Source organism: Podarcis melisellensis, assembly GCF_964234715.1.
Source record: "Podarcis melisellensis genome assembly, chromosome: 8".
In the NCBI taxonomy this organism is placed as follows: Eukaryota; Metazoa; Chordata; class Lepidosauria; order Squamata; family Lacertidae; genus Podarcis; species Podarcis melisellensis.
The window spans coordinates 63,274,616-63,297,321 of NC_138540.1; the positions used below are offsets into that span (position 1 = coordinate 63,274,616).

The 22,706-nt window shown below is 41.0% G+C and overlaps 2 protein-coding genes across 4 annotated transcripts; one reads left to right on the forward strand and one right to left on the reverse strand.

Annotated features, from left to right (window-relative positions):
* The first annotated feature begins 4,895 nt into the window (after nt 1-4,895).
* PNRC2 (proline rich nuclear receptor coactivator 2) lies at nt 4,896-9,338 on the forward strand. The gene is made up of 3 exons (XM_081921243.1): nt 4,896-5,046; nt 7,910-8,118; nt 8,579-9,338. Exon 3 carries the CDS (start codon nt 8,597-8,599, stop codon nt 9,011-9,013), a length of 417 nt encoding a protein of 138 aa, XP_081777369.1. The 5' UTR covers nt 4,896-5,046; nt 7,910-8,118; nt 8,579-8,596; the 3' UTR covers nt 9,014-9,338.
* Nucleotides 9,339-13,549: 4,211 nt separating this feature from the next.
* Nucleotides 13,550-21,522, reverse strand: SRSF10 (serine and arginine rich splicing factor 10). 3 transcript variants are annotated; one of them, XM_081921533.1, is made up of 6 exons: nt 21,322-21,522; nt 19,223-19,329; nt 17,428-17,529; nt 15,982-16,144; nt 15,659-15,712; nt 13,550-15,524 (listed from the first exon to the last, which is right to left on the reverse strand). In XM_081921533.1, the coding sequence occupies exons 1-6, from the start codon at nt 21,384-21,386 to the stop codon at nt 15,230-15,232; spliced, it is 786 nt and encodes a 261-aa protein (XP_081777659.1). In that variant the 5' UTR covers nt 21,387-21,522; the 3' UTR covers nt 13,550-15,229. The 3 variants fall into 3 exon arrangements, with proteins under 3 accessions (XP_081777659.1, XP_081777658.1, XP_081777660.1); XM_081921532.1 differs by having other exon boundaries at nt 21,316-21,522; XM_081921534.1 differs by lacking the exon at nt 15,659-15,712 and having other exon boundaries at nt 21,316-21,522.
* Between the last annotated feature and the right edge of the window lie 1,184 nt (nt 21,523-22,706).

Below are 22,706 nucleotides of genomic sequence, written 5' to 3' on the forward strand. Positions count from 1 at the left end.
CATTGGAGGTCCTGCTCAGAGTGCCCCCTCTTGCTGGGATTTTGGGGGTGGCAAGGAGAGAGGAATTTCTCAGTGGTGGTGCCACACCTGTGGAATGCTCTCCCCAAGGAAACTTGCCTGATACCCACTTCACATGCCCAGGGCCCTAAGTGAAGACTTTTCCTTCTAGTATTAAAAGCTAGAACAGGTCAGGTCAAACCTTCTTTGCTTATTTTCAATGTTCTTTGCAAAAATTCAAAACAGACTCAATGGTCCACAGTAAATCACATTTACAAAAACAAATACTGAAAATACTGTATACAAGAACACATTAAGTAAAAGCCTGAATCAGGATTTGTATTTCTTTTAAGCAATGCGTCAGTTTATTTGTTGTTTTTTCTCGGCCAGTGACTAAATATTGTTTACTGTGGCTGCTATATCATCTGCGCTTTAGTCAGATATGCTTTGTTTTTAAATGTAAGTTAGCAATAAGCTCCTGTGTAGTTGACACATAAATTCAATGATCATAATCATAATATAAACTTGTTATTCTTTATGAAGTCACTTATGCACACATATTCTCAGTCACCCATATCTATACATCTGTCAAATTCTGCTGTGCTTTGTTAAATCTCATTGATGCAATTTCTAGACTTTTGGACTTTGTAAAGGTTCTTGGTGACTCAGTAAAAACAAGTTTACTTCCTTTATTTGTTTCCTTGTGGTGATTTAAAAGGAACTCTTGTCATTGTTTACCATCTAATTGTAGGAAAGTTTCTCATGGGGGATGAAGATTAAAACAGTGCTCAAGGCTGATAGTCTAGTAAAAAAAACCTGAAATAACTGGAAATCTTGGTATTTCAATGGTCCTCTTTGGGCCTTGGGTAAGTGCTTGTGATGTTATTGATATGCAAAGCATGTCTATCATCCCAGAAATGAAACCTGGGCAGAAGTGTAAAGCAGAGGAGGTAGTGGGTGGCAAGTAATAAAAGAAAAAGCAACTAAAACAACAGGGAACATGTAGAAAAAAGCAGAAATACAAACTAGAAATGAAAGTGGCCCATATTATTATTATTATTTTATAAAAAGCTTGGGTTGTATCCAGCTAAGCCCTACTCAGAGGGCTTATAAGTGTTACGGTAAAATCTGGGTGCGAGGCTGCTCTGCCACCCAGCTCGTCGGACTAAGTCTGCAGGTCCCTGCGGAGGAAAATGAGCTCAGCTGGAGACAGGAGCAAGCTGCAGAAGATCCAAGTTTATTGCACAACAGGTTCAAGGCGAGATTGAACAGCGAGAAAGGGGTGACATAAACTTTTAAAACTTCCCTCCATGCCCCAGAATACAGTGCAAAACACATCCCAGTTACATCATGAATACATTAAGAAGAGGTTGGGTTACACAGATTACATCATGAATACATTAAGAAGAGGTTGGGTTACACAGGATTAACATATGGAGGAGGGAGGGGGGAATATGCAGAGCTGGAGATATGCGCAGATAAGCAAATCCTGATGAGAAGACAATGGTCCATGTACTGGCATTGCCTGGAGGAAAGGCTTGGCAGAGTGATTTGACAGGATTAGGGTCTTAACACCTTGCTTGAGGGATTATGGAGGACAGGGGAGGTGTGATGGAGTCCTAGAGAAATTTAGCAAATTGGCACGTTGATTTTCTATGAATTTTATAGATTTTAGTCCCTTTTGACATTGACAATTGGAAATAAATTGATATATTGTAGCGAAGAAGAAGGTGAAGAAGAAATCCCCCGCCCTTCCGTATCAATAAGCAAGAGCATTTTTGCTAAATTAGTATTTGAAAGATGGTGGAACTACCACTGAGCTTTTTGGCAGTGTAACCTGTATTATCTTCACTCTTCTTAACAGCAGCGAAAGTTTCCTTGGCCGTCAGCAGACATTGTGCTTTATGGAGTTCTCCCTGACCACAGGGCACATCGTTTTTGCTGTTGCTGTTGATGGCAAGGGAATTGTTTGCACTCAGCAGAAAATAAGAGAAGTGCAAGTGAGGCAGCCTATAATTTCCCTATGATGAGACAGGAGTTGTTGCTTCATTTCTATCAACCTTTTTTGCGGAGCTGCTGACCCATTATTTTCCTGCTTCATCCTTCAGTAGTTTTGGAATTGGATAACTTTTTTTGCTATTGTAGTTTTTAAAGTGATATTTAGAATGGCAAGTAATTACATTTCTGACAGCCCTAAGGGGCTCAAGTCGGTGCCATTTAAAAAATGGAATTCTACCAATAATCCAGAGGCCAGTCTGTACTGCTTTGAGGTGGCTTAGGCCTGTCTCTTGCTCACGATGGAATGTTGAATGTTTCCCGAAATAATGAATCTACATTGCGCAATTAGCTGCTGTAGGGTGTGGCTTTCCAAAGGAGGACCTCTGTCTGGCACATGCAGCCTTGGGAGGGAAAAGAACATGTAGACAACCTTCTTCATACTCCATGGAAGTACATAGATAGGCCAGATGGCTAGACACCAGGAATTCAGAGCTGAAGAAGGCGAGATTGGCAATGAGACATTGAATGAATCAGTCATCAAATGAACTTTGACTAAGGCTATGTAAACATTACCATTAATGGCTCCAGTGCACTCCCACTACTGGTCTTTGAAGCCATGTATGCATGACTTTAGCCACAGTCCATATCTGTCCTGTTGTTTCTTGAGTAATACTACTGTTTGATGTGTTGTCTCTCAAACCAGATTCCATTCAATCTGAAAGCACAAGCTGCATTCATTTTGCAGTTAAGGTGAGGTGTGTATGTTTGAGACAGCGGTTGCGCATGTGCAGATGACAGCTTCATAGAATAGGAGTTCGGCGGGCAAGGAGTAGGGCTGCAGGCATGGGAAAACATAAATGTGTGCCAGATTAAGACATCCCCACCCCTTCTCTGGGGTGTACAGCAACATGCAAATGTGACTTGAAATGCACAGGAGGCAGGAATAACCTTTCTGCATTTAAAGCCACTAATGAGTACGGTACATATCCACATGTTTTTGAGCACTTGAGTTGGGCTTTTGGCATCCATATAACCTGTGGAGAGAAATAAACAAAAAGTAGAGCCATAGCTTAATGGTAGAGCATCTGCTTTACATGTGGAAGGTCCCAAGTTCGAAGCCCCCAACATATTTCGGTAGGACTGCCTGAAACCCTGGAGAGCGGCTGCCAGTCAGTGTCTGCAATACTGAGCTGGATGCTCCTTGAAGCATCACTAGCTTGTCTCAATGACAAAACATACCGTATGTACTTGACCAGGTCTTTAGACATGCAGGTACCATACTTAACCAATTTGGCTGGGCCATTGTCTTAACAAAAATTAAATAGTTAAAAGTGTTAAATTCTTAACAAAGAGTTTGACAGTTTCTTATATTTATTGTGAGCCATCCTGAGGTCACAGAATTGGGCAATTCTATTTTTAAGTAAATAGATAAATCTTAAAAATGTTTGTAGGGGAAAAACATTCCATTTTTAATGAATAGAATAGGGGCTAAATTATCTGGAAAGTAAGCTAGAGAAATCCTACATAAGTATACAAGCCATGTGTCTGCAATAGTGCAGGAGAGCAATCCTGTAGCCATTTTGACTCTTCCAGTGACCTCAAATATTCCTCTGCAGTAAGGGAGGCCAATAGGGAAAGCCTTCCCATTGTCTTTTTGCTTGCAAATCCTGTCTTAAGGGTGTATTTGTGTATGAATAGGGTGAGCCTGTGACCTGGATTCAGGAGCCAAAGTATTAACCATCACAAAAGGATGGCCAGATTGCCCAGGTAATGCAATCAGTGACCATTATCAGGTATCCTGGCAGACAGTGATGTGATGTATGTATGATGTTTTTCGGGGGTGGTGGTGGTGGATGGGTCTTGGGCTACAGGGTGGGCAATTTCAAGAGTCTTGCTTGCGCACCATTGTTCAGGGTTCTCCCCCCTGAGTGGGGACCCTTTTGCAACAGTTCTTTTAATAAAGATCAAGCTTACTAGCTGTTTTGCTTCTCAATATACTGTACTCTGGTTGGCCTCTGTTACTTTCTCCTAGGATTGGGAACCTTAGAAGGACTCTATATGGGCTCCTGGAAACCAGGAAAGAGGAGTTTTTCTTACAACACTCTTTAACTTGAAACATGGTAAACTTGATCCTTTGGGCATATTCTCCTTATTTCAACTTTGATATTTGTTACACGAAATTTTACAGCCCAATTCCTCAAGGGACTTGAGTCCATGATCGGTCAGAGAATAATGGATGGAGGCAGGAACCAGGAAAGCAAGGAATTTCTTTTATTTTTTCTGTTGCAACAGAGTTCCCTCTCCCCACTGCAATGTGAGGACCCAGAACGAAAGCGTGTAACAACTCTTACTTTTAAAACTGCCCAACCCCTTCGCCAAAGACCACCCAAAAGCATCATACACGCATTCTCCCCCAGAATTCATGAGAACCGTATTTTGTTGAGGCCGGTGCTGTGGAGTGTAACTGACGGGCCAACCACAGTTCCCAGGCTTTTCTTGGAGCGGGGACAAATGTACTCTAAATGTATGTTGTGTGATTGTGACCTAATGCACAACTACCCTCTGAACTGTTGATGAGTAAAAACAAGATACGTGCAAGACCGAGCAAGAGAAGCAGAACACCTCCCTCTCAGGAGCAGCTACAGTCCCTCCGCCCCACATCACATCCTCAGCTGCTCCCGCATCCCTTCATTATCCCGACATGCCCCTCTCTCGAGAGGTTCAAATCGAACAACAGCAGGAAAAACAACTCCTCGGCCTGCGCCATCCCCCTCCTTTCCTTTTCCCTTTTAACCACTCCGAGTTCCCTCCCAAGCCTAGCAACAGGCGGACGCAATTCCTATTGGCTATCTGTTCTCACACTTCGCTCTCTCATTGGCTAGCCCGAGCGAGAGAGGACGCCCTGTTGTGCGTGGCTCCCCCCCTCCTCCTCGCTCGTACGTAAGCGGGGAGAATGTGGCCGCCATTTTGTGTGCGAGTTTGCTTCAGCGGAAGGCGAGAGCGGCAGCGGCGGGAGGCGAAGAGAGGAGCGGAGCGGGCTGCGCTTTAGCGGTGAGGCGAAAAGGACTGCGGCTCCCGCGGCAGTCGGGAATGTGTTGGGCGGCCGAGGGGAGGCTCTGGGTGCGGTGGGTGGAGGGAACCTCCGGGTGGGTTCGCCGCCATGTTGTGTCTCCCGCATTTAGGATGGGTCTTTCTTCCCTAATCGGTGGTGGAAGTGATAAGAAATGGTAAGGTTTATAAGGGGGGGGGGGAGAGGAATCCGGGGTAGCTGGCGCCTAACTCTCTGTCCGTGTTTATGCGGAACTGAACCTCAGAGGGTTGTCTCCTCCTAAGCTCTACTCTTGAGTAGGCTTATTGAAATGGACCTACGTTAGCCGCATCCATTGATTTCAATGGGTCTTGTGAGTAAGAGCTCAAGCTCGTTTCTTCCTTCCCTTTTCTCTGGGCGGGGGAGAGACTCCGGTTTCCTTCACTCGCGTGAGATAAATAAGGCATCAACAACAGGGCCCTTTAATACCAACAGCTACAAAAACCCGCATCGGGTTGTTCCTGACCAAATCATACACTGAGAGTGGACTCGCTGAAATTGGTGGACTTGGGTGATAGACCGTGTCCCATTTATTTCTCGGTGGATCTGCTCCTTCGTAAGATACTTCGTAAGATACAAGCCCGTTTCAAGACGTTGACCAGTACAGGGCCCTCCTAATAACGTTGGAAGGCTTTGTTTTCTTGTGGGAAAGGAGGAAATCGAAGCCTCCCCCTCCCTTGGTGTTGGCGGCGAGAAGGGAAAGACTTTAGGCTTCGGTTTCCCCGGAGGATTGGTGGTTTCTTTTTCAGCAGGGAGGCTTTACGAATTCCCCTTTGTGTTTGTGTGTCGCGGTGGTAAGGCTTTACTTGGGAAACGAATTCCAGAAGTGATAAGTATATAGGAGGTGGCTAAAGTATCCTGCCTTGTTTTGAACCCAGGACCGATCCCCCCCCTGTAGTGGTAAAGGAGGTTAGATAAGGAAGCAGGGTTGGGTGGGGAGGTCGCTATCAAAAACAATATGAAATAAAATTTGGTGAAGAGTTTGCAGTGTGCGCAGTTAGGAAAATCTGTGTTACTACTTGTGATCCGGCTGAGGGTTTTGTTTTTATTCCTTTGGTCATGTGAGTGAGCAAAGAAAGTGGAACAAGTACAGTATGTATCCTTGATTTAAAGATCTCTCCAAGCAGCATACGAAAGAAACTAGCTAAAACGTAGCTTAAATCTGAAAACCAATCAGAAAACAAATATATATGAAACATTGTGATGGTGTTGTAGTGCTCTATAAATAATTGAAATAAAGGGGTTTAAGATGCCACCAACTGCATATCTCTGAGAGAGTATAATTGGCAACGGTGGATAGAGGATTTGCTTGAAGGAAGATAAATGCTGCCATGTAGTTTCTATTGGAAGGAAGGAAGAAACGTTTTGCATGCAAAGGAAACCAGGTTTTATCCCTGGCATCTTAGAAAAATAATAATTAGGGAGCAGAGCAGTAGTTGGTGAGACACCTCTTCTGGAGAGCCACTGCCAGTCAGAGTAGACAGCATAGGAGCAAACTCCTGGGGGCTTTGGCCCCCACAATAAAATATTTTTTGGGGGGGGCTAGACCCACACAAAGTTGATGGGCATTCCCATTCAAATTGTGTGTGTGCACTGCATCATGTGACCGATTATGCAGGGTGGGGCTTATTTGGGCCCCCCACAACATTTTATTCAAGTTGGCACCCCTGATAGACAGTCCTGGACAAAATGTACTGGGTATAAGACAGTTTATGAATCTAACCCCCTTTCATATTGTCTTGAATGGGAGTACTGGCTTCTTGAAGACACTTTTCAAAGATCTAGCTGTGCTTGCTTTTTAAAGAAATAAATTCTGGAATCTTACTCTTCCTGAAAAAGGAGAATTCTGGTAGTCATAATCTCAGGAAAAGGATTATCTTTTAAATTTGACTGACTCCAGTTAACGACTGTAATGATTAAATTGTCGGGTACTGAGCTTGTTTAAATAGAAACTGTTTAATTAGTTTCAGCACTTGTTGCTAAATATCTTAACTACAAACCATTGAACATTTGCACTTATAAGGGTTTGCTGCTAAAGTTTTTTTTAATTGACATGTTTCTGGTTAATGCAGCCTTCCATAGCCTCGTGTCCTCTAGATGTTTTGATGGGAATTGTATTCAAAAACATTGGGATACAGCACATTTGAGAAGTCTGGGTTAAATTACTATTGTAATGAGTGGGGAGTTAAGAGTACCTTCTGGAGTTAAAAATAAATACAGCGGATGCTTGGGTTGCAAATGTGATCCATGTGGGAGGCACATTCTCAACCCGCAGCACTGTGTCTGCGCATGTGTGATTCAGCGCTTATGCGCAAACCGTGTTTTAGTGCTTCTGCGCATGCAGCAAAACCCGGAAGTAACCCGTTCTGGTACTTCCGGGCTCGGCGCGGTGCGCAACCTGAAGCTTCTGTAACCCGAGATATGACTGTAGATGGACAAAGGCTGCAGTCCTGTGCATACTTATTAGTAAGCTTCCTTGAGTACACTGGAACGTCTGAGTAAGCATGCATAGAACTGGACTCTTCCAGGTCCAGGCTTGTTTCTGTAAAGTGAGATCTAGCCCACAAATTCTTATGCCACAGTCTATTTTATTTTAGTCTGTGCTTTTGCTAATATGGCTGCTCCTCTGAAATTTGATACCCATACTGAAAAAAATACTAGAATTACTAATGTTTTTTTCAAATGCAACTGATGGTTTAGAACAGAGACAATGTGTTGATGTTATTTTTAAGAGAATCAAAATTCTATTTGTTCTCCAAACTGTATTTCTGACTAGGAGCTATATCTGATTTGTTTGTTTTTTTAAAAAAATCTTTATCTTTTCAGAGCTGGGACTTCTACCCTAGAAGCCCGTGTGCCGAGAATCCGATGTTGGGCTCGGCTTCGTGGCTGAAAACAGCAAATCGGCCCATGAGAACTACCATTCCTAGCCAAAGGAAGGGGTCCAGCAGGAGTCAGTATCTATTCCTTCAGGTCTGGCAGCAGGAAATAGAACAGGAGGTGGAGACTGTGGAATCTGAAGAGAGAACTGAAAGGTAGAGGACAAAACAGCATTGGAATATCACAAGTACTCCTAACCTTCTACAATTAAGACCTGGTCTTTGAACCACTTGAAACCTATTTATCAAGCTTCTTGAACCCTTCAAATTATGTCTGTGTGAGGGATTAGGGATTCCTTGGCATAATGCAACCTTTAAAAAAGTTTGCAAATTAAACTTTTAAGTCATTATGACTTGTTACATGGTGTAGCTTGAGGCTCTTAAACCTATGGTTAATGCTGTTGTTTTATTTTTTTAAAAATAGTAGTGACATGAAAGGCCAGTAAAGTCATTTAGATTTTTGTCTTTTTAGTTTGAAAACACAAATCTGATAAATAATTTAATCTCTTTAAGCAAAGGAAGAATATATAATTTAGAGTGTGCTTTGTATCTTCAATAAACTTTATCTGGCTTTCTATTGACAATTGCATTTGCTTTCTTCTCTGCCTTGCCCTAGGTGACACTTAAGTTGAAGATGGGGGGTGGAGAAAGGTTCAACATTCCATCTACCCAGCCCAGAAATACTTCGAAGAACCACCAACAACTGAACAACAGGAAAAAAAGCAAAGATCAGAATTCGCAGATAAAGAAAATCCACAAAAAAGAGAGGGGACATGGATGCAGCCCATCATCTGTAGCATGGCAGGCCATGCAGAATGGGGGGAAGAATACAATGCACTTCCCAACTAACCAGACTTGGAGTCCAGCTTTATCCCACTCCCTCTTCATGCCTCAAACCAATGAAAATTATGCTGGAGCAAAATTCAGTGAGCCACCATCGCCCAGTGTTCTTCCTAAACCACCGAGCCACTGGGTAACTGTTTCACTTGACCCTGCTGATAAAGAAATCATGACTTTTCAACTTAAGACCTTGCTTAAAGTCCAGGCTTGAGATACAATCTATGAATACATTGGGATAAAAGATACACGTTATCATTTCAAATTCCATAAGGTTGGTCTGCATTGGGTTCCCAAATGCAAACCAAGACACATCTTATGGAATTAATGAGCTGTGTAATAGAAGTTGGGTCAGTTTTTTATGTCATGCGGGGAATCCCCACTTGGAAACACCCGTTTTGGGGTTTTGTGCACTGGTTAACACCTATTTTGGGGTTCTGTGCACTTTTATCAACTTCTGTGCTACTGATGCACCATTGTAATCAATATGTAGTCTGAACCAACTTCTGGTGTGGTGCTGGAATTACAAACACTACCGGGCCCTTCGAACTGCTTGATGGAGCATGTATTTGGGGGAATTAAAATTTAACACCAGCTGACCAAATTTACAACCACTGAAATGCAAAGTAATTGCAAAATATCATTGATATCCCCCACATACTGTGAAATGTTAGTAACTTTTTGCCTAGAGTTTCTAATGTAAAAAACACAAACACCTAAAATTGTTTTAAGAAAGCCATTTAGATTGTGATGGATTTTATTAGTTTACGAGACCTGTATCATTTGAACTGGTGGTTTGGGCGGGTAGGCATCCATTCAAAACCCTGTGACCAAAATGTAAACGCTTAAATTTGGAAATCTCATTCTGTATAGAACTTGTTTAATAAGAATGAAAACATGGGCATGCACTTGATCTTTAGCTTTTTACACAACCATAGAAATGTATTGCATCAAGCACAAACAGTCTATGTGTGCCAGGTCAAGAACATTTTTGCATTGCCGATTGACTGCCAAAAGCTTTCAAAGTGTTTTTTTGTTCACAGAATTTCACTGAGCTGTGTGTTTGAAACACATTCTGTATGTTTTGTATCTTTTGCTGAAACAGAACTGTTGAGGCCAGTCTGAAATTGGATGATATGAACTTGTTTAAATGAACTTAGCAAGTGTAAAACATCCTTTATCTAGGGAAAAAAGAGCCATGTAAATAAATGTAAAACTTTGTAGCATATGTAAATTTATGCTGGGCTTTCCTGCCAAGATGAAATATTTTTAGTACAAAACTGCTGAATGTAAGAAGACCATGCTAAACACATGGCATGATTTTTTTTAAAATAAAAAAAAAGTTTAAAAAAACCTTAAAAGCACATGTCTGTGCCATTGCACTCAAGTATCAGTGAGGGTATATGCCCCCATTTTTTGGCTTTGGTTGTTAAGTTGAATTTTAAAGTAACCTTGGTACAAAGAGAAGCTGCTTTTTAAAGGTAAAACAAGCATTTTTTTAAAAAGTTCAGGGTGCAATGGAGCTGAATTGTGTCCTTGGGCAGCAATTCTAGGCACACTTAACTTGAAAGCAAGCTTGATTACATCTGAACTACTCAAGTGTGTTTAGGATTGGGCTGTTGAAGGAAGGCTGCATTGTAGCCAGTAAATGCTTTCATTTTGAATGTACTGAGTAAACAGCAGAGACAAACCATTATCAGAAATTTAAATACCCACAATGGTAGTAAGTGTAAAATAAAGATCTGCCAAAAACCCATCTTTTATTTGTGACAGTCTAATCTTAGTTGTGACTCGGGTTGGATATTTTATTTGGTTTAAGAGTATGCATTTGAACTCATTACCTTTCCTAGCAGCGTTGAATGATGCAATTAAGAGTTGTATACCATGTTAGTCACACTTGAGTAGATCCATTGGAATTAATGGGCACGACTAAACCAGGTCACTTAATTGCAGTGGATCTGCTGTGTAGAACTTCGCTCTCTCAGACCTGTAGTTCAACTATCTCATGACACACTTGAAAAACCAATTTTCAGTTTCTGCCAGCATCCAAGAATCTACAGAATTGGATATAATTTCTTAAATTGTATGTGGTGCTTGACTTGGTAGCAATGGAAATCTTAAATTCCTTCCATGATGAATATCTGGTGGTGATACCAAAGGTGGATTTCTACCAGTAGTTACTAATAAACATGTTTAATTACTTTAGAAAGTCTCTGCAGCACTTGACAATACAAAAGTGCATGTTTTATCTATTTGTACATTCAAAATGTTTGCAACCATAAAGAAACTTTCCATATTCCCAAATGAAATGTATTGGGCATCTTGAAAAAACATAAGTATTGTTTCCCCAAATTGTCATCAATATGTTGAAATCATTGTTATAGCCCAAATGTAATTCTGATCTAAATTTCATGTTTGAAGTACTGCTTGAATTTGAATTAGAAACAAAATTTAAATAAAAAATCGTAATGTTTTCTCTCCCCTAATAATGTGTTGGCTTATTACTTTTACACAAGCTTTCCCTTTTCTGGGGTGTGGGGGTTCTACACACTTTAAATGTACTGTAAGCTGCAAGATTAAATCACTTGGTCACACTATTACTTAATTTGCTTTATCTTAGAATTATGGATTTGGGTTTGTAAATTGAATATGCCTTACTCTTCTCAATTTGAGTTTATTAAAGAGTAAAAGACTAGACCTTATGTATATGTTGGTAAAGGATGCCTTGGAAAGAATGAATGGGAGAAAGACAACAGTAGCCTGAGTTTTCTGTTGTCTTTCTCCCATTATTCCTCTGCAACTGGAGCAAAGAAACTATTTAGACAGGATTTGGTGTGCTTAATAATAAATTTTATTTATATCCCGCCCTCCCCAGCCAAAGCCAGGCTCAGGGCGGCTAACAATAAAATAGTGCAACATTCTAAAAACATTTCATTATAAAAATTAATTAAAATCAAGTTGATGGCAACCATAAGCTTAAGTTCTGTAAAGATTGCCAAAGGAGGGAGTCAGGCTGCGCCATGACCAAAGGCCTGATGGAACAGCTCTGTCTTGCAGGCCCTGTGGAAAGATGTCAAATCCCGCAGGGCCCTAGTCTCTTGTGAAGGAGCGTTCCACCAGATTGGAGCCGCAGCCGAAAAAGCCCTGGCTCTAGTTGAGGCCAGCCTAACCTATCTGTGGCCTGGGACCTTGAGGATGTTTTTATTTGAAGACCGTAAGTTCCTCTGTGGGACATACCAGGAGAGGCGGTCCCGTAGGTACGAGGGTCCTAGGCCGTATAGGGCTTTAAAGGTTAAAACCAGCACCTTAAACCTGATCCTGTACTCCACCGGGAGCCAGTGCAGCTGGTATAGCAGTCTCACTGCGGCATTCTGCACCCGCTGGAGTTTCTGGGTCAGTCTCAAGGGCAGCCCCACGTAGAGCGAGTTACAATAATTCAGTCTGGAGGTGACGTCACGTGGATCACAGTGGCTAGGTCAGGGCGAACAAAATTAAAAGCAACTGCACAACTTCAGAGTGCTCTTTCCCATCTCTGGTTTGTCAGGTCTGCATCGTTTGGATGACAAAATGCAGCAAGGACTCATAGCTGCTCACTAAATCAAATGTGCATCCCAGGGACCTCAACAAACTTACAAATCAACCAAACCTAAAGTGATTGTTATAGCCAAATAAGAAGTTGAAACACTTGTCTGCCAGAAAACTAGTGGTTATTTAGCTTACAGTGTAGACACATGGGGAATTTGGAAGGGTGAGCAATGAGCAATACTGGCTTTTGGAATTATAATGTATTAACTTCATTTGAAAAGGAATAATGAAAGAACTGTAACTCACTTCTTGTGTGGTATGTAGCCAGTGGAAAACGATAGGAATTCACAGGACTGTATCTGTTTTAGGATACCTTAACCCTCCAAAATCATCCCTATACCCAACAACCTCTCTTACTTGCATCATGGCATCTTGTAGCAGTTACATGGTTGAGGGATTCCCTGCTCCCTGTACCCACAAATGCAGCACTGGAAAAGCCCACAACCCTGTTGTAGTAGCCAACCATTCTTTAATTTTCCAGGAAGCTTGTCATATAGTAGCCCCAGTGCACATCTGAACTAATGTATGGCGTGGATGTAAAGATAGCCTCTCTAGTGTAATGCATATGTACACTGAATATAAATGCAGAATGAGCCCTTAAGACTATGAATATGGAGGTTTGTGCAGGATGCATTTGGCATGATTGTCTCAAAGGACTGCCTGTCATTGCATCAAGGATACTTTGCAGAAAGTGTAGTCAGAGAACAAAGTTTGGGTCAAGAAAACCTTTTCTTAGAAAAGGAATCCTGCAGCTTTATGTGCCACAATGGTGACTATCATAGGGTCAGGTATTGTAACAGGACGATGAATGACTTCATATAACCTAGCACTGTGCTAGGGAGAGCAGGAGCTTTTTAGGAACCAGGAGTTCTACAGTGAGCACTACAATCTGAAGGCTTATTTTAGCTACTTGATTTGACCAGTATTTTGTTTTTTAAACTGGTCAAATGCAATCCTATACAAATACCTACACCAAACTATCCCAACAAAGAATTATTTTGTTGATCAACCTTCCAATCATAGTTGGAAATACATCATTGGTATGTCTTGAGCAATACAACTTAGTACCCATTTTTACGCAATACTGATATAAAATTTTATCCCTCAGCCACAAACCGATACATTTTAAACAGTGTTTGGAACAGGTTAAGATTACAATGCAGAATCACTGGATCTCTTTTATTACAGCATGTTTGCTAAATTTACAGCAGATAATAAGCTGGGTCCTCCTTGATCAAAACATTGATGTTTTAAAGTAGTACACAATATTTTAAAAAGAACATATAAAAATACCCTTTTAGAAGCCTCTATAAGAAAGGAAATACAAAGTTTATTTCCACAACTTTCATCTGACCAGAGCTGCACAGTAACGCTACCATTTTACACTTTGTTTTAAACTATACATCGGGGAAAGTCTACAAAATTAAAGGAACGCAGATATAAATGATTGCATAGCAGAACGTTAACTTTTAACATTAAATGAAAGTTAGAAATACTATCAAATATACAAAGGTTCTAGAATCACCTCTTAAACACATTCCACAGCCAGAATTTTAAAAGCCAGCTTTATTTAGAGTGGCCTGTTAGAACTAAAATTGAAACAAAACAATTCATCAACATTCAATTATCCTACCAAGCGTAAGTGGAGGGTCTTTAAGTGTTTGATACTGGCTTTCACATTTGAATTAAAAAGCTATGGTTTGTAATACAAGAGAGCTCTCTGCAGAGAATACTTTGAGATTATGCCATGGCAACTTTTCATGTTCAGTTCTGATACTGTATTACAACAAACCAAAAGTAGGATGCAGCTCTTCTTCATAGGGATGAAGAAGCTCACATTATGATAAACTACCAGTATACTGGAACTGGATATGCTACATTGCAAGTGGAGCACAATTTATTATCACCTTCTGGGTAAACAGACTAGTTTAACCTACTATGATGTAGGTTCTGACATGTAAACTCAAAACTGTCAATTATAATTTTTAAAGATAGGAGACTAGAAATTGGTTCTTATGGATACACAGGCTACCTATGAAGTCATTGGCAAAAAATATTCATTCTTACATATCATACACATTAATCTGAGATGTTTTCTTTGCAGTTTTACAGCAAGTAACCCTATGCAATGTTGAGGTCAACTGTTCACTAGATACAATACACTGGATATAAATGTATACACATTCACCTAATTATGTAACTAAATATTTTAGGTGTCAATATAAGTAGCTGGCAAAAAGTACCTGGAACCTTGACAAATTCCACAACAGTCTCATGGCTGTTTTATCTCCTTTTCACTATGCTACAAGAACCATCCCTTCAGATGTTATCAATGAGAATCTTAATACTATTTTTCACAATGCCTTAGGAACGAGCCACCTTGGCACAAGTGGGGAAGAAAAATGCAAATCCCCTCCCTCTCAAATGTCAAAGTACTAATTTCTGATTTCACAGCAGTTACCAGTGCATCACAAATGCGCAGTTTTCCAACTGTACTGCAGGGATTATTGGACAATTTAAATATACATGAAACAGTTATTGTTTGTGGGTGAGTTCATTAGGACAAGCTGTAAACTACTGTCATAATCAATGTGCCATTGATATTTGAAGCATAAAAATGCAAGTCTTTTACAAAAATATACATAGAAACACCACAAGAACCTCAGTAGCTGCCCATGACATTTAACAAAGTGGACTCTTTTGTATAAGATTCTCAATATTGTGTTTTAATAGTATTAATTGTCTGCTAACAGGATAACTGACGAAAGTTATTTTATGCAATGTTGCAACATCATAACTCAACTGTGTAACTGGATGATACATGCCTAAAAAACAAGGTACATTGTTAGTGGCCACTGGACTTGGGACTAGCCCATGACCTGGATCTGGATTTTGATCTAGATCTAGAATGCGATCTCGACTGAGATTTGGATCTAGCTGGTTCTTTTTTCCTTGATTCTTTTTCATATCTTGAGCTGGATTTATATTGTGTTTTAGAATCCGTTTTAGAGGTGCCTCTAGATTTAGTGCGAGATGCAGATCTAGAACGTGATTTAGCCTTCATTTCTTTTTTGGGTGATTTAGATCGTGATCTTGAATTGGACTTTGACCTTGAAAAAGATCTGTTACGGTGTCTGAACCTATCAGAAAGAGGAAGATAATACATTTGAATATGGACAAGTTGCTAGGAGTTGGGTATCTCACATCAAAATAGCTTACTCTTGCAGGCACAGACTAGTCTGATTTTGAATTTGTTATATAAAAGAATGTTTACCTATCATTATCTGAACGACTTCTGCTACGTCGACGTCTTCCAGCAGGTCTACTGCTAAAAAGGTACATCAGAAAAAGTAAACAGTGGCATATACCTTTAAAATTATTCACACACACCCAACTATGTTAAAGTTTCTTGAGAGTTGCATTTGTTTTTCATTTTTCTTCAGTGATGCACAGACTTTTGGATGGTCCATGCAAGGTACAACAACTTCCATGCATGTTATTACAAAGGTGACTTGATATCTAGAAGTGTCAAACAGTCAATATGATCTCTCTTCTCCATTACATGGCAGCATAGGTCAATCCAAGTACAACACTTACTTTCTAGGACTATAAGATCTGCGATAGCTGTAGTCAAAAGAGCGGCTTCTTGACCTCCTCCTTTCGTAACTGCGGCTTCTAGAACGTCTGTATCTGTCATAGTCATCGTAACGGGAAGAGCTGTATACATTTCTTCCTTCCTTGGCTTTCATTTGGTTTGGTGCTACAGAAGAACAGAACAGCAATTTTTTAATGTTACAATAAAAATTCTCAGTTGGTGTTTGTAAATGCAATACATGTTCATCATTAAGTAACAGACCCCTAAAATGACTTCCCACCACCAATGGATCTTCATCTCTGAAATGGAACAATTTAAAAAACATACTGTCCGATCATTTCAGTTTAAGATATATGGAGGGCCAAATGTTTCCCATCTATAATCAACAGCAAAACCCTTCTATAGTACTCAATTACAGTAAGTTATTGTATGCACACTCAAATACATGATTATATGAATACATTTTCTAGCTGAAATACACATGTACCGTGCAGAAATTATTAGAAACATATGCAAATCAACTCTGCTTCCTTTATTCGGCATCCAGCACTCTAGTTTATTATCTGCACTCTTCTTGACAAATGAGGAAGTTGGACTATCAGGACTTGGGCAGATACTAAGTTCTATTAACTTTAATAGGTCTACTTTTGAGTATTACTGATATTGGATCCAACCCACTAGCTTTGCTTCCAGGATTTTCTCCTTGCCTCCAATCATACACGTTAGAACCTTAAAAATGGCAAGTAGCACTCACTCCATCAGCTGTTGTGATAGACCAACTCCATCTGGCCTCCTCTCCCTGGGAACAGACATTCCATCAGACTGTCTCAGTGGGATGGATAGGAAGCAGGGTTTATTCCATCCACTTTGCTGAATGCCTAGCTCAATCAGGCTTTCCATAATATTTAATAATAATAATACTTTAATTATTTGTATGCTGCCCTTCTGACTCAGTTGCTTTAGCCACGCTGGCTGGCACCCAAGAGAGTATTAAAAACACAATAAAACATCAAACATTAAAAACTTCCCTAAACAGAACCCTGAACTGTGCCATCTAGTCATTAACAACTGTTTAGGAATAGGTGCCTAAACAGTGCCTCTTCTGCTTCCCTCCATGTCCCTTTCCCTTTGTGTCATTTTTATTTATTTAGTGTAAGCTTGTGGGTCTTATTTATGTATTTCATAAAGTTTATATACCACTTGTAGAAAACCCCCTCAAAGTGGTCTTGTTTTAATTTATTGTACCATTCACAAGCCATTCTGGGAGCCTTGTTGGCTGAAGATTGGGACAGAAATGCTTTAAATATTCTAATTTATTTTATTTCGCAGTGCTAAACCCGCACCAGATTTTGTCTTCTTCTGACAAGTCTGACCACACATTTAATACATAGCCCTGAGTATTTGGCTTTACGTTTTACACTACACAGTTGTTAAGACAGTATACATACTTTTACGATCTCCTTGAGCAAACTGGATTTCTATTTGGCGGCCACAAATCCACTTCCGGTCCAAATTATGAAGGGCATCTTCAGCATCACGGACATCTTCAAATGTGCTAGATGTTAAGGTACTTGGGAATTTGATGTATTTACAGCTACACAGTTAGCAAGCTTTGTCTTTCCCATAATGTCATCACACACCCTTGTTTACCAACTTGTCCTCATTTTTTGGCATGTTCTATGGCATAACAAAAATTAGCTGACATTAACAATATCTATTTGAGACAAAAGACAAATTTCATTTTAAAGTAATCGTTCTATAGTTGTCTATATGGGTATTTCAAATATAGCTTCTCTGAAAAACTGTTTTGCTTCCCTCAGCAGAGACTCATTAGAAGACATCAAAATGTTGCTTTTTGCTGATGAAACTAGTACTAGATGTTTCCTAGATTCTTATACAGTGGAACCTCAGGTTGCAAACGTGATCTGTGCGGGAGGCACATCTGCAACCCGCAGCGCTGCGTCTGCGCGCGCTGCAATTTGGGGCTTCTGCGCATGTGCCAAAAGTAACCAGTTCCCGGTACTTCCGGGTTCAGCGCAGTGCACAACCCAAAATCGCATAACCTGAAGCATCTGTAACCTGAGGTACCACTGTACTAAGGTTTTAAAGTATGAAATTATACCAAATTTTATTATATAATGTAATAACCCATATCCTGCATACCTCTAAGTAGCCTAAACAGGTTGTCCCTATATGTTCATGTACCAAATCCTAAGCCAAATTTCACCCTATTACAGGTATACTCATCTCAAATAATGAGTGATTGCATTTCATTGAGAACCATAATTTCAGAAGATACTACCAAAGTTAAGCAAATTATTACAGGGCCCAAAGCTAGACTAAACCAGAAAAATTGATTGGTTAATCACTTACACAAGCAGCCAGAGGACAGCTGTTATTCTGTAGGATACATCAGGTTTGGCTCCTTTTATCTTGGCCACCAGTCAACTTCATCTTGACCTTTAACTCTTTAAGTGCTTGTCAGAAGGACTTGTCATGAGATGCTTGGTCAAAAGTGACAGATGGCTTTATCTTTATACTTTGAAAAACAACCTTTTCCCCCATTTGCAGATAAAGCGAAGCTTTGTCTCCCATTATGGCTTGTCCTTCTTCCAGCTTTTTCTTTATCTTTTCTTTTCCCAAACTTTCCCTTCTCTTCAAGCCTGATCCTTAAGAGGTCTTTGGCTTGTCTACTTGCCTTAATTCTTGAACTCTACTCTAAAGGTTCTTTCATGCTTTCTCTTTGGGGTCGCCATTACTGTACAGCTTTACACTCTGAGGCAACAACAGAGGACAGTAAATTAGGGGACAATAATCAGAGCAAAACTTTTCACCTCATTTTTATACAAATCTGCTTTTGATCAAATTATTCCAGTTTCCACGAAGTTAAACAATAAAATATCAGCCACATTTTGCTAAGCACAAGAACAAGTTTATCAATGCCAGTAATATAAAACTGCAACGATACACTTGGAGGCAGCAGCAAAGGCCATTTCAATGTTAAAAGCACAGATCTGTATATGAAGCTTGCAATAACAAAGCACATTTTACTTGATGCAATTTAAATTTTAACTTATAGAAATTTTGTAAGATAGTCATCTGTGAGGGAAATGGAGCACACTACAATGACATTATATACAACACAGAAGAAAACAGCTTTTTCATTTAGGGTTGTTACCTCATACACAAACGTGAATTTCAAACTTCAACACCCCTCACTAATCAGCCATGTGAAGAAAGGATATTGAACATAAGCGAATCCTCTTGGACGGCGAGTGTAGAAATCCAGAGGTACATACACATCTACTATCGGACCGTAACGACCAAATTCACGACGTAGATCTTCAGACCTGAAACAGAACACTGACCATTTGAATGTCTTTACCAATTATAATCAAAGCAAGCTGAGAAAAAACAAGCTACACGAACACATACTTAACGAGACAATTGCCAACCACTATTTGAAATTAAGGTTGTATCCAAGGCTGTGCTTGCAGAGTTCTGCATGTGTCCCCAAAATCTGCTTTGGAGAGGAGTTCTGTTGTGCAAGTGGAACACTAATGTTGGATACAACCCTAAGGGATCTATCCAACTAAGTTAGGCTCAGAGCCACTGAAACTGATAGACCTATTTTAGCTTATGTCCACTGTCCAATAATATCAATGGCTTAACTTTGAGTGGGATTCATGTTGGATCCCTAAGGCTACAATTCCATGCTAACTCAACAGGGAATATAACCCACTGAACATAGTAGAACTTACTTTAATGTGGGACTGAAGACCATTTCCGTAGCATTTTGTGGTAACAGTCCATTCCCAAATACAAGTATATCAAATCATTATTAAAGTGTATCAATTAGATGAAAATATTTTCAAGCTGTTTTTTAATTTAAAAAAATCTATGCTAGTGTTCCTCAAGACTTTTAGGAATTATTACAGAATAATAGCGGATAAAAAAGCAAAGGAGCACATCCACCATCGCCAGGAGCTATGAACTGCTAACTGTAAAATACTTTAGAGTTGTGTTAAGGCCTATTGAAACAATGTACTTTAAATAAATAGGTACTATTTAAATGTTAATATCTAATATAAAATTTTCCTAATGACACACATTCTCCTTTTCTTTGTTATTGCAATCTGGAAACATTTTTTTTAAAGAAAAGAAAGGGGACTGAATTAATAGAAAAAGTTCGACCGCTCTTGATTGAATATAAACTACTCTATATTTCAAGTAATTTCTAGAGGCTTGCTAACCAGTTTAACCATAGGTGGAGGGAGAGAGACCTGGCATAACAGACCTAGTAAAACATAAAGGAACTAGATACTGAAGTTAACTGAAACTGAAAACCTAAAAATTGTAGATTTGGATTAGGGAAGTAATTAAAAACATAACAGCCCACTAGATCAGGCCAACTGCTCGCCCAGTCTGGCAATTAGTACTCGAGGACCAACCAGATGCTTGTAGAAAACTTGCAAGCAGGATTTAACCACAAAGTACTCTCCTTTCCTTATTTTTCAGCAATGGGTATTCAGAAGGATACTTCCTCAGAGACAGAGTATAGCCATCGCAGCTGGTTGAAAATATAGGCAAAACCATCTAATGAGGATAAATTCCAAACAGAAATTAGATGGTGCCATGAATAGAAAAAAAAGGTAGACAGACGAGACTCAGGTGGGGATGAAACAATATGAGGGAAAACGAAAGAGACGAAAAGAGGGCAAGAGAAGAATAAGGACAAGAAGCGCGCGGGAGGGGGAGAGAGAAAAAAGAAGTCTTTGAAAATAAACGCTGCTACGATAGGGTTTTTAACATTAATTTGTAAGCTACTCGGGGGACTCTTCCGGCTGAAGAGCGGAGCCTAAATGCCTATTTTTCTTATTGTGTTTTGCCAAGTCACGTTTGGCTCCAAACGGGAAAGCTTGAGAACAACACACAGAAGTTCATCGGCGCTTACTCCCAGGGAAGCCGCGTGCTGAGACCTCAGAACGACATTGGCGGTTAAGCGCCACGGAACAAACGCGCTGAAGTGGGACGTGAAACGAGGGGCATGGTGTGCAGAGGCCCGACGAAGAGCACACAAGAAGCGGGAAGATAAGACAAATGGCGGGAAGGCGGCTCGCCAAGACCTCCGCCGCGAGCTTTCCCCCCAGCTTAAACGGAGGCCTGGCGCATTCTGCATAATGCCTATGCGGGACGGGAAGAATCAAGAGAGCTAATGGCGACGGGGGGGGGAAGGGGGCTCCTCTCTCGCTCGCTCGCTCGCTCTTTCTCCGCGCCTCGGCCAGCAGGCCCAGCCAGGCGGCTGCCATGCCCTCTCCACCCCCCGCCTCACTTACACACACCTGGTGTCGTCAGCCACGTTCCGCACGAAGAGCGAGGTGTTGGGAGGCCGCAGGTAGCGGGACATGGCTCGTCCGGAGGCGGCTGGCTCGAAGGGAGAGCGAGGCAGAACGCGAAGGGAGGTCGGCGAAGCGACCCTCCTGACGAAAGAGACACAAGCAGAAAGCGCCTCAGGCCAACCGCCTTGTGCTGACCTCTCGCGAGACTCGAGCCGCGCGGGGCGGCAAGACTGGCGCTCGCTCACAATAGGAGCGGAGGGAGTGCGAGCGCGCAGGCGCCGGAGAACTTTCGCCGGCCGTCTGGTCTCGCGGGGCGTTATGCGCAGGCGCCGAAGTTTCTCCCGTTCCCCTCCCAGCTCCACCCATTTCCTTCTTTTTGAGGCCTCGTCATTTCTTTTTCAAGCGGGTGCTCGCGGAGTACGCATGCGTATCTGTTAAAGTGGTCGAAAGTGTGGAAGCGAGGGGCTCATTTCCCCGCGTTTAAGGCGCGCGCAGTGTTGCTCGCTTAGGGGGTCGGGGTGAGAAGGTTGCTATTGGCCGTTGGCCAGGCTTTCATTCATCTGGGCACTACCTTGCAGGACACAAAACCTTTCAAGGATATATTTCTACGAAAAAAGAATTTTTTTGTAAACCTTTATTAGGTTACATTTTAGAAAAGAAGGCGACCTTTAGATGTTCTCTCTTCACCTAATGCTCATAAGCCCTCTGCATGGGCCTAGCGGGGGCAGATGCCTCCCTAAATAAATACAAATCCCCTGCCCCTCCCAACAAAAGTCTGCCCCCCCCAAATCCTGGGTATGCCCATGGTCCTCTGGTTTCATTACATTGGTACAAACTAACTTGGATCCCCTGTATGGGAATACACACTGTTCAGAGACACTGTGCCTGTGGTTTCACTCATTTAATAAAAAATAAAATAATAAATCAGGAAAATGCCCTCATTGGTAAAGGGAAGGCATTTTCTGTCGGAGCAATACTCTGCATATCCTGAGAAGCACTTTGCCTGCCTGTAGCCACTTTTGATTCTTTCGCTCGTAAAGCACTGTCCAGTAAAGCCTGCAGCCTGGGGGGTGATTCAGGCAATGATATCCTAGGACAGTGTGTTTCTGAGGCTTGCCAGTGGAAATAGAAAGATGGTGGAGAAAACTACAAGCAAGGTACTCAGTGCTGAGGCCAATGTAATGATTAGTGATTCTATGGTTACAATCACTTTGTAGTAGATACATAAAAGTGTTGCTAGTACATCACATAAAAGTATTGTGCCAAAGGTATACAGGTAATGAGTCGAGTGAATAAAGCACTTTGGAGTAGAAGCCTAGCTAATGTTTGGCTTGTGCATATTTAAAAAAACCTTCAACCAGATGGAGTCATCACAAGTCTCCACATGC

Excerpts from the sequence above, each read along its gene's own strand:
- PNRC2 (XM_081921243.1), top strand. The coding sequence starts at position 8,597 with ATGGGGGGTGGAGAAAGGTTCAACATTCCATCTACCCAGCCCAGAAAT.
- SRSF10 (XM_081921532.1), bottom strand. The coding sequence starts at position 21,386 with ATGTCCCGCTACCTGCGGCCTCCCAACACCTCGCTCTTCGTGCGGAAC. Across the intron at positions 17,530-19,222 it reads AGGATTCGCTTATGTTCAAT|TTGAAGATGTCCGTGATGCT; the intron begins ATCCTTTCTTCA and ends CATCTAGCACAT. Across the intron at positions 15,713-15,981 it reads AGATCTTATAGTCCTAGAAA|CAGTAGACCTGCTGGAAGAC; the intron begins GTAAGTGTTGTA and ends GTACCTTTTTAG.